Here is an 11,036-nt window from a genome sequence, read left to right as displayed (position 1 = left end):
TGTTTGGTGGTACATATTCCATCAAGATATTTTGAACGGGCGAGCTAATAGCCCTTCTAGCCAAAGCATGGGCGACACTATTTCCATGTCTACGGGTGTGAGAAAAACGAATATAGGTAAAAAGAGAAGCCAACTGTTTAACATCATGTATAATGTGACCATGTAGCGCTAAAGATGGATCTGTGCTAGACAAGTCCTTAAACACGACTTCTGAATCACCCTTCAAAATCACAGAAGTGAAACCACGTTCCACTGCAAAAACAACAACTCGCCTTGCTGCTAGAGCCTTGACTTGAGAAATAGTTGCTGGCAGAGATATTTGCTTTGACAGTGAGGTGATGACTTCACCATCCGAGTTGCAGCAAACTACTCCCAGACCGACTCGACCCTCTTCGGAGAAAACCGTCGTAATATATCTTTACCACGTCAGCATCTAGTGGTCTCCAATGGACATGATTTCAGTGTACCGGCTTCTGGGAGGGAGACCTGGTACCTTGAAATTCAGATTTCCTCTCCTTTCACAAATTGAGGATTTCATCCAGTGGACAAGCAACTACCTTGAGGCGAACCTGGTTTCGAAGATTCCAAATTGCCCATCCAGTAAAAGCCAGTAGCTTAGTATCTTTATTTTCTGATAGGGCAAAGCTGAAGATATCCTTCATAGATTGACCTTCCAAAGCCGAGAGCCAGCTCCACTGCAAGTCAGACCGCCACACTACCTGCACATTTGAACAAAAGAAAATAGAGTGTGAGCCATCCTTAATCCGCTCCTTACAGTTCTCACAAAGGGCATCTTAGGCAATTTTCTTGTGAAACACATTTTCTTTAGTTGGGAGAGCTTCCTTGCACGCTCGCCATACATTGTTCACTTTGTTTGGAACTTCTAGACCCCATAGCTTCTTCCAAAACGATGAGTCATCAACTGCTACTTGGGCTAGTGCACTGTCTTCATACAAGAAACGATACCCTAACTTCACAGTGTATTGACCCGATGGTGTGAAGGGCCAAATAAGCTTATCTTGTTGGCTAAAAGAACTCAGTGGGATGCCCTTGATGATAGCTACTTCTGTTGGTTCGAAAACATGCTCGATGACATCATTACGCCAAGTTCTAGTAGACTCATTAATTAAAGCTGCCATTAATGAATTCATCTACCCCTGAATTTGAGGAGAAGTAATTTTGGCCATCCCTTTCAAAGGGAGCCAATTATCTCCCTAAATCCTTATTTGCTGTCCATCTCCCACTCTCTATAGTGCCCCTTTTTTGATGACATCACACCCCTTAAAAATACTCCTCCATGCATATGATGCCGAGACTGAATCCTTAGCTTCAAAGATGGTTCCAGTGGGAAAGAAACGGGCCTTGAAGACCCTAAAAAAGAGGGAGTTATCATCATGTAGAAGTCTCCAAGCTAACTTGGCAAGCATAGCCTCATTGAACAAAGTGAGGTCCTTAAACCCCATTCCCCCTTTATTTTTATGTCGACATAAATCATCCCATCACACCTAATGGATTTTTCGCCTCTCTCCTCTTTGACCCCACCAAAACTTTCTAACCATTACCTCGATCTCATGGCACAAGGTGACCAGGTGTTGAAACAACTCATCGTGTACGTGGGGGTAGATTGAATCACCGATTTAATAAGAACTTCACGGCCTACTTGTGACAAAAGCTTCCCTTCCTAACCCTGCAATCTCTTCCAAACCTTTTGTTTTATTTTCCCAAAGCTAGCTTTTTTATTTCTTCCTACCATGGCTGGTAAACCCAAATACTCCTCATATTGTTTCATCTCCGAAACCCCAAGTTCTTCCATAATCTGGGTCTATTGCTCTAAGGGCGTGGATTTGCTAAAGAAAAGGGTTGTCTTGTCTCTATTCAATCTTTGCCTCCCTTTCGTATGCAGCAAGAATCTCCATCACCTTTTGACATTCTTGGATAGTAGCCCTACAGAACAGAAGGCTATCATCGACAAACAACAAGTGAGTCAACTTTGGACCATTACGACAAATTGATACACCTTTGATATCACCACTGCATGCTGCTTTTTGAATCATTCTATGAAGCCCCTCAGAGCACACCAAAAAGAGATAAGGTGAAAGTGGGTCACCTTGGTGAATACCCCTACTCGGTTTGATGTTCCCCATGGGTTCACCGTTGATCAAGATGGAGTATGTCATCGTAGTGATACATTCCATAACAAGGGCCACCCACCGATCATCAAAACCCATATGCAACATAGTATTTTCCAAGAAGGACCATTCAGCCCTATCATAGGCTTTACTCATATCTAACTTGAGCGCCATAAAGCCGGAGCTCCCTAAATTATGATTCTTCATATAATGCAAGGTCTTATAGGCAACTAGGATATTATCTGTGATCAAGCAACCATTAATGAAAGCACTTTGGTGTTCGGAAATGATATGAGGTAGCACTCTTTTCAATCTATTTGCTAATACTTTTGAGAATATTTTATATAGCACATTACATAGACTGATGGGTCTAAACTCGAAAACCCGTACATGATTTTTTGATTTTAGAATCAAGGTAATGAAAGTATGATTTAAAGGGTTAGGCAAAGAACCTGAATTCAGAAAATGCAAAATAGTTTGGATAACATCACCTTTAACCAAATGCCAAAAATTCTAGTAAAACAAGGGTGGCATTCCATCAGGTCCTAGTGCTTTGAGAGGGGCCATCTGATTTAAGGCTGCTTTAACCTCCCATTCGTGAAACTCGCCAACCAGTATCTCATTCATCTCTCAAGTCACAATTTGCAGTATAGAGTCCAGGTCAGCCGAGTTTACTTCTGGGATTGAGGAAGTGAATAATTGTTTATAGAATTCCACAAAAGTTTTTGCAATTTGTTCCTAATTTGTGTACAACTCATCAGCATGGTTGCAAATGTTTGTGATACAATTCCTTCGCCTCCTTTATGTGGCACAGCTATGGAAAAAACGGGTGTTCCAATCACCCTCTTTGATATAGGTAAATCTCAACCTATGTCTCCACATCCGTTTTTCTTTTCCCATTAATGCATTAATCTCCTTCTTTAAGTGCACAACCCAAAAAGAATTCCCTAACCTCACAGCTTGTTTTTCTACCTAAACTAGCTCTTTCCTTTTTTTAACCAGCTCATTTTGAACATTGCCAAAATTATTACGACTCCAGCTAGTTAGCTCTTTACCATAGTTCTCAACCTTCTTGATCACCTTTAAACCCTCAGCATCCTCATACCTGGCTTGCCACACCCCTTCTACCGTTTCGCCACAACCTTTGTCCGCTAACCACATCTTTTTGAACATGAAGGTCTTTCTTTTTGGCTGAAAATCCAGGTCTGATAGTTCTATCCATAGAAACTTATGGTCGGAAGTTAAGCTGTCCACGTGGTGGACCCGAGAACCCGGAAATCTAAGAAACCACTCATGCGAAGCCACTGCCCTATCCAGCCTTTCCTATATTGAAACTCCACTCCGATAATGCTTGCTCCACATGAATGGGGAGCCCTTGTAACCCAAATCCATCAGCTCACATTCATCCAAAGCCTCCCTAAAATTCTACATTTGAGAGTAAGGCCTAAGCCTACTGCCTGCCTTCTCTGATTGTTTTGTTATCTCATTAAAGTTGCCGATGCAAAGCCATTGTAGAGAGCTTTGCCTGTGTAAATACCTAAGAAGATCCCAAGACTCATGTCTCAAGTGAGTTTTAGGTTCTCCGTAAAAACCAATGAAATGCTAAGCCTCTCCCGAACTCTTGTTGATTGTAATGTCAATATGATTCAAAGATGATGACTCAATATCAACCTCAATATCAGTATTCCAAAACAAAGCTAAACCTCCTCCTTTATTCACTCTTTGCACAAAAAACTTTTTATCAAACTGTATCCGATCCTTAACATAATCTAGCCTTGCCTCGTTTGCTAATGTTTCGGCTAAGAACACGACAGAGGGAGCTTTTATCTGCACCACTTCCACAAGCTCTTGAACTGCTAGTTGGTTCCCAAGCCCTCTGCAGTTCCAGATTATGCAACTTATAGCTTCTAGCAGGACTAGGAACCAGCCGTCGCTAAAACAAATTGATTTTCTTTGTCCGAATGAGAAACCAAATTTTTTTTTCTTGGTAGCTCATTGAGATTCGAGACCATCTCCATGGGACATTTAGAACCAGCAAGGACAGTACTGGGAGAGGAAGTGCCCGCCACCATGCGAGCAAGATGTTTCCACTTAGCCTGAGCCATGCCATTGTTGTTATTAGAGACTTGTATTGAGTTAGAGTTATCGTGGAGATCTTTAGTGTTTTAGTCTAACTCCTAGAGTAGGGTAGAACCCCTCTTCTTTCTTTATTTGGGCTTTTCCTTGAACTAATTGTCTTTGATTTAACCTCCCTTGCTATTGTTTCCCGGTTCCTATTTGATGGGCCTTGAGTTTTAGCAACCCACCCCTTCTCTTCAACATTGCACATAATAGAAGGGCCCAAGTTTGAGCCCACATAAGTTGGGCCCCCCACCTTTGCTTCAGCCTTTTTAATTGGCGCTAAAACACCTCGAGGCAATTCATCCACTTCTTGAGGTTGAGTTGTCTCCCACTGCAAGCTTCAGCATGGTTTATGACCTGTACTTTGTCCTGGCAGCCCAAAGAAGCTTCCCTTCCCCTTATCTTTCCCACCCACTCTTTTAGATTTCCTTTCTCATGTAAAGCTTCTGACAAGGGTGCATGAGGGGCAGTGCCGACTTGACTAAGCATCGGGTTGCTAATCTTCAGAGATGTCTTTTCAGACACGTGATGCCTGCCAGCCTCCGCATCTTTACTCGGTACCTGTGACACTGTCGGAGTCCTTGCCGTCCTACCCTCTGTTTTTTCGGAGTTGCCTTCAGCTTCACTTCTAAACCCTGATTTGGCCATTTCATACCCTCCCCGTTGTAACGGGTCGCCCCTCAACCAAGCCCCTTATTGAAGGATGTTCTCACCTTCATTTTTGCTAAGTTCGAACCTCGCATTGCAGTCTTTCAGAGCGTGATTAAGAAGGCCGCATCTATAGCAAAAATTGGGAAGCCTTTCAAATTTGAAGCTCACCCATCTGCTCTCACCTCCCTTAATGGTGATTTTCTTGCCTCGCACCAAACGTTTTGTCGCATCAATAGGCACCCGTACTCGGAGACACTTGCTCCATTGAACTCCAAACTCTGGTACATCAACGTCCAAAACCAGTCCTAAGCTTGAGCCTATAGCCCACCCGGTTTCCTTTATTCTACACTTCAAAGGGAGATTATAGATTTAGATCCAGAACGGAGCCCACCTTATATCAATCTCCTTTGGGGTAAGTTCACCTTCGAAATCTTGAATGAGAACTAACTGTTTCTCATAGCTCCAAGGACACATCTCAATCACTTCTTTTTATCTTTCCCATCCCCGAACTCCACCAGGAAGAGATCCTCATCAATCTCAGAAATTTTGACCCCTTTATTTGGCTTCCACAGCATTCTTATATTTTTCCTCACTGTCTCCAAGTTTATACTTCTTTGGGTCAGGATCTTCATCACAACACAAAACTTACCTACTTCTTTTGCCGCTCTAGTGCTACTGTTGTCTAGTACTATTCCTGCACCTTCTTCCTCAGTAAATGTCAGTTTTTTCCATAGCTCTTCAAGTTCCTCCGTCATCTTCAACTCTTCCCGTAAAGGTCAGCCCTACAGTGGATAAGGTGGAAGAGGGGTACACACCACGGCCTCACTCAACAAAGAGGCACCTCACTTCTTGCAAGCCAAGCTGCAAGACTAAAACTGCTCTACGTGCCTAAGCTCGAGAGCACTGCATTGTGTCTAAAATTATTTGTGTAGTAAACATAGCCCATTTTTTTTAATATAAATGTGGATATGTGGTTGTTAGTGGGAGTATAAATTGATGGGTATTTTTAATTTTTCTCATTGTATATTTATATTCTTAATTTATTTTATTGTTAAATCACTCTTAATTAAGAAATAAAATTATGTTTTAAGTAATAGTTAGAAATAATTTTTTTTTTTAAACAAAAGGTTAGAAAAGAATAATGCTATTTTGGAAATATATAAAAGTAGACAATTCAATGATTTTATTTCCACACATCGTTGGTCCAATGTGTCTCTTTATTTTGCCACCCAATTTACCAAACAAGACTGAAATCAGATCAGACAGACTGAAATCAGACTGATTCATTCACTTGCCCACACAGACAAAACACCCAAACCAAACGCCGTTTCGTTTGTAAATAACAACTTAAACCATACTCAAACATAGCCCTATTCAAAATTCAAAATTCAAATTCCACGCTCCCAACGGTCATATTCCTTAGGGTTTCTTCAACGTCTCTTTCTTTCTCTTACATAATATATACCCCCAAATCTCAAACCCATACCCTCCTTGTCTATCATCGCCTCCATTGTCTCATTCTTTGAATATCTCCTACAAACTCCAAAACACACACACACACACACACACTATCTTTCTCTATGGATTTCCACAGTCTTGTAAGGAAGGAACTTCAGGCTCTCTGCAAGAAGAACAAGATCCCAGCCAACATGACCAATGTTGCCATGGCCGATGCACTCCAAGCTCTTCAAAATGTAATCTTTTTCCTCAACCCTTCAATAACCATCTCGCATCTTTCTTTCTTCTCTGTTTGTTTGCTGGGAACTGTAGGAGAATTAAAGAAAATATGACAATTTTCCATCTTTTTTTCTCTGGTTTACAATACCCATTTCATATTCTTCTTTCTAGTCTCGTTTATTTAGATCTTTATATGAATTGATGCATTTTAATTCGAATCTATTAATACCCATTTCGTACCTTTCGTTATTCTCTGTTTGGTTGTTGAGAAATCATTACAAAAATAAAAGTTAATGAATCCTTTGTAAACCATCTTTATTATTTGTTGGCATCAATCTACAAGTAAAGAAAGACAATGGTTTACTGGCATTCTTTTTTCTATTGTTTTGATTCAATCTCAATGTAAATACTGAATCTGTTTATCTTCCTTTCAAAATATTTAAACATTCAAACCAAATCGATGTGTCAAGTAGAAGGGCTCGAAACAAATCATAGAAAAATGAAAGAAAAGTTAGCATTTCTATGACTTTGGAGTTCTTGACAGTCCGCTTTGTTTGCAAAACAAATCATAGGAAAAGAAATGTCAATTTCAATTTTCTTCATACTCTTCTTGCTTGTATCTTTTATCTTGAATCTTTATATAAATTGACGCTGTTTAATTCGAATATATTAATCCCCATTTCGATTTTCTCTGTTTGGTTATTGAGAAATCACTACAAAAAGCTAAAAGGACTTTTGTCTCCTTCTTTACCAATTACCATAAATTGTTGGGAACCAAACAGATTTAGTTGCCCATGAATCTATAAGTAAAGGAAAACAATGATTTCCAAGAATTCTTTTCCCATTTTTTGGATTCAATTTCCTTGTAAATTCATAATTTGTTACTCTTCCTTTCAAAATATTTCAACACTTAATCCAAATTGATGTGTGTCAGGTTGAAGGACTTGAAGAATTCTTGAATCCATCTGATTCAAATCTCTCTCAATCTCCGGATAAAAATGTGAATGGATCGCCTGATATTCCTCGCACAGCCGCCAGGGCCTCAACTCGCAGAAAACCCACAAAACAAGTAACCGAAAGCACACAACCATTGACGCGAACTCGCCGTGGTACGAGAGGAAGTGCCGCTCAAGGCATTGATCAAGAAAACAAAGATGTGAATGTACTTATAACCCCGGCACCGGCAGTGCCAGGCAGCCGCAGAAGAGTGCCAGCAGCTTCGTCTCGCAGAAAAATTGAGACCCAGTTGAGAGAAGCTGAAGAGGATGAGAAGAGTGAGGCTCAAGAGAGCAGTGATGTGGTTGAGACTCCCGTGGTGCCAAGCAACCGGCGAAGAGCTCCAGCCACTTCGGCTCTCAGGAAGTTGGAGACGGAGAATTCAGTGCAGCGAGTGTATAGTACAAGGCATTCGGTGAGATTGTTGGAGAAGAACCTGGGTGAGATGAGTTTAGTGGAGAATGGAAAGTCAGAACCTGTAAAGATTGATGACATGTCTGAAGACATGACTAATAATTCAGAAATTTCAGAGCATTCTGTTCAATTTGAAAAGGAAATGTCTGGTATGTGTTTTTCAATATTCCAGGAGCAATTCCATTTAAACTGTTTATAACATATTTGAAGTTTTTTTATAGACCATTTGTTTGCTTAGAAATCTAAGGAATTATAGGGTTTCCATTCAACATTTTTAGCTTCTCTAACTATTACATATGCAATTTTCTCAGTAAACATGTGCTTTTGTGTGACATAAGTGCAAGTTTTCTAAACAAAGAATCTAGGATTTACTCTTCTTCTCTAGCACTTCTGGACAAAATGGAAGAGCATGAATATGAAATGATGTTCTCTGACATTGCTCATAATTTTATCTCAGATGCTAATAATACACAAACAGTATCAGAAGTGGGTCCAGAGGAAACCAATGATTCTCAAGTTCTATCTGATCCAAAACCAGTTGAGTCAGTGGAGATGGAGAGGGAATTGAAAGTTGATATTAAAGATATGAACAAGAGTGATGATGAGTCTAAAGAAGATAATTTGAAGTCTGAAGTGGCTGATAATTCAGGTGTTAAAGTTTCTGAGACTATTGATGAAGCCGGTGATGAGGGTTCGGATGAGTCGGATATTATTTCAAGTGAAAAGTTGGAGATGGCAATAGATGTGGATCATGAAACTGTAGATGCGAAGGGTATGTTTTATTATGTCATAGTTTTTTTATCGTCCTCAAGAATATTCTTCATTTTAATTCATATATTGTTTTTTTTTTCATTAACGTTTTTGTGAATTTGATGATGATGATGTTCCAGTTACTGAGCAAGACACAAGATCTGAGGATTCTTTGGTTGTTAAAGAATCCAATGATGCTTCTGCTGAGGATATGGACCATGTTTCTGAATCTCTGTCCCCACAACATGAATGTCAAAACCTGGCAAGCAAAGACTCAGAACTGAATGTGACAGAGGGTGATGACCACAGCAATTGTGATTCTGAATCAGAATCCACTGAAGGGGAGTCAGATTCTAAATCGGAATCTGCCACTGAAGGGGAGTTTGATGAAGAGATTGCATCAGATGAAAACTCATCTGAGTGTGAAGAAGACTACAGTGATGATGATGCAGAAACAGAAGAAGAAAAGGATTTAGAGGCTCCAGTTCTTCATATTGGTTTTGAGAAGTTGGAGAACAATCATTCTGGTTCTGAAAGCATTGTAGCTGGACAATCGGACATACAGGTTTCTGTTGAGAATCAGGCATCTACTATGGAAACTTATAATACTGAAGCATTGGTTGATGTGTATGTGACTGAAGCAGAAACAGAAGAAGAAAAGGATTTAGAGGCTCCAGTTCTTCCTATTGGTTTTGAGAAGTTGGAGAACAACCATTCTGGTTCTGAAAGCATTGTAGCTGAACAATCGGACATACAGGTTTCTGTTGAGAATCAGGCATCTACTATGGAAATTTATAATACTGAAGCATTGGTTGATGTGTATGTGACTGAAGCAGAAGAAGTTGCCATGAAAACCAATGACCAATCATCGGTTGAAACTCCAATATCTATGAAGAATATGAGTCCAGATCTCCTAATTTCTGACTGTGAAGTCACATTATCAACTGTGGCAACAAATTCAATATCTGAGGACAAGACTTCTTGTCATGCTGATGATCCAATGGCCAAGGCAGAAGAGATGCATGAAACTTTGGTTGATGTTTGTGTAATGCCAGCACATGAATCAAACATGAGTACTGAACTAATTTCTGACAGCAAAGTCAGCTATGAAATTCCATTTCAACCATTTGCAGCAGACCAGCTTTCGGGACAGTTTCCTCGCCCTACGCAGTTGACACCAAGGAAATCTTCAGCTATAATAGAATCAACAATTCAGAAGGTCACTGATGTTTCAGATGATGATGTGGAAAACATTGACACTGGTAATGTCGAAGTGGAGCTTGATAAGGAAAAGGCAAAGCCAGATGAATTGGCAGGAAAGAGTTTAAGGCAGCTTGCAAAGATGTTGAAGGAAATGCATATAAAAAGCAATAAAAAGCACAACACAGATAAAAGTGCCACTAAGGTGAGTCTATTCGCTCTCACAATCTCTCTGTGTCTCCTTTCACTGGTAATTCTTAGAGCTTATCTTACTGTGTTATACTGTACCAACTGTGTTTTTTTGTCAAATGATGTGCAGGAACATGTTGGGAAGAAAAGAATTGCCTTGCAGGCATTGCCAGAGAACTGTAGTATGGCTGTGGACGAGGGTTTGAAGGAAAATTGAAATACCTAAATGCAGGAAAGGATATATAAGTGTATGAAACCGCGCCCTGAGTATTTGTTTCTATTTTGGGAATTTTGGTTGAGAGGGCCAAATATATAAGTGTATGAAACCGGGCCTTGACCTTGAATATTGTTTCTATTTTTGGAATTTTGGTTGAGAGGGCCAATGATAGAGCGGGGGAGGGTTTAAACCTGGGTTTGCCTGCTTATTATGTGTTTCTTTTCTTGTGCAAATGAGAATCAGAAGTTTGATTGGATTTTGTTTTTGGTCACTTATGGTTCACAAGTTTTGTAATAATGTTGACTCGCCCAATATTTTGTTGGTGTTGGGTTATGAATGAAAGCTATCAAGCCTGCTTCTAGCTCATTTACGTCAACGTGGTTCATTTATATGTTTTCAGATCAAACCTGCTTCTAGCTCATTTACGTCAACGTGGTTCATTTATATGTTTTCAGATGGATGATTTTCAGGCTTTGGACTCAGATTGTTTAATTGTTTTCCTTCTTTAACGTTGGCTCTTTTAAGTGTATTGGGAGAAAAAAAAAATTGTAGGTAGTATCTTGGTGCGGGCAATGTGTTCTCTCACCTCTCAACGTCATTGGGCTCAGCCACTCTGGTTGTGCGAGAAAATCATGGTGTACCTTAATCAAAAAAAGAGCCAGCAGAATCTCAGAACTACTAGCAAAGCTCAT

General features: G+C 40.0%; 1 protein-coding gene across 1 annotated transcript; it reads left to right on the top strand.

The window, feature by feature from the left end:
- The first annotated feature begins 6,370 nt into the window (after nucleotides 1-6,370).
- LOC111986827 (uncharacterized) lies at nucleotides 6,371-10,720 on the top strand. The gene is made up of 5 exons (XM_024018513.2): nucleotides 6,371-6,595; nucleotides 7,513-8,137; nucleotides 8,446-8,760; nucleotides 8,879-10,143; nucleotides 10,258-10,720. The coding sequence occupies exons 1-5, from the start codon at nucleotides 6,482-6,484 to the stop codon at nucleotides 10,342-10,344; spliced, it is 2,406 nt and encodes an 801-aa protein (XP_023874281.1). The 5' UTR covers nucleotides 6,371-6,481; the 3' UTR covers nucleotides 10,345-10,720.
- The last annotated feature ends 316 nt before the right edge of the window (nucleotides 10,721-11,036 follow it).

Source organism: Quercus suber, unplaced genomic scaffold, assembly GCF_002906115.3.
Source record: "Quercus suber isolate HL8 unplaced genomic scaffold, Cork oak 2.0 scaffold_921, whole genome shotgun sequence".
Classification (NCBI taxonomy): domain Eukaryota; kingdom Viridiplantae; phylum Streptophyta; class Magnoliopsida; order Fagales; family Fagaceae; genus Quercus; species Quercus suber.
The sequence above is the reverse complement of the archived record's forward strand: the minus strand, read 5'-3'. Positions and strand labels throughout refer to the sequence as shown.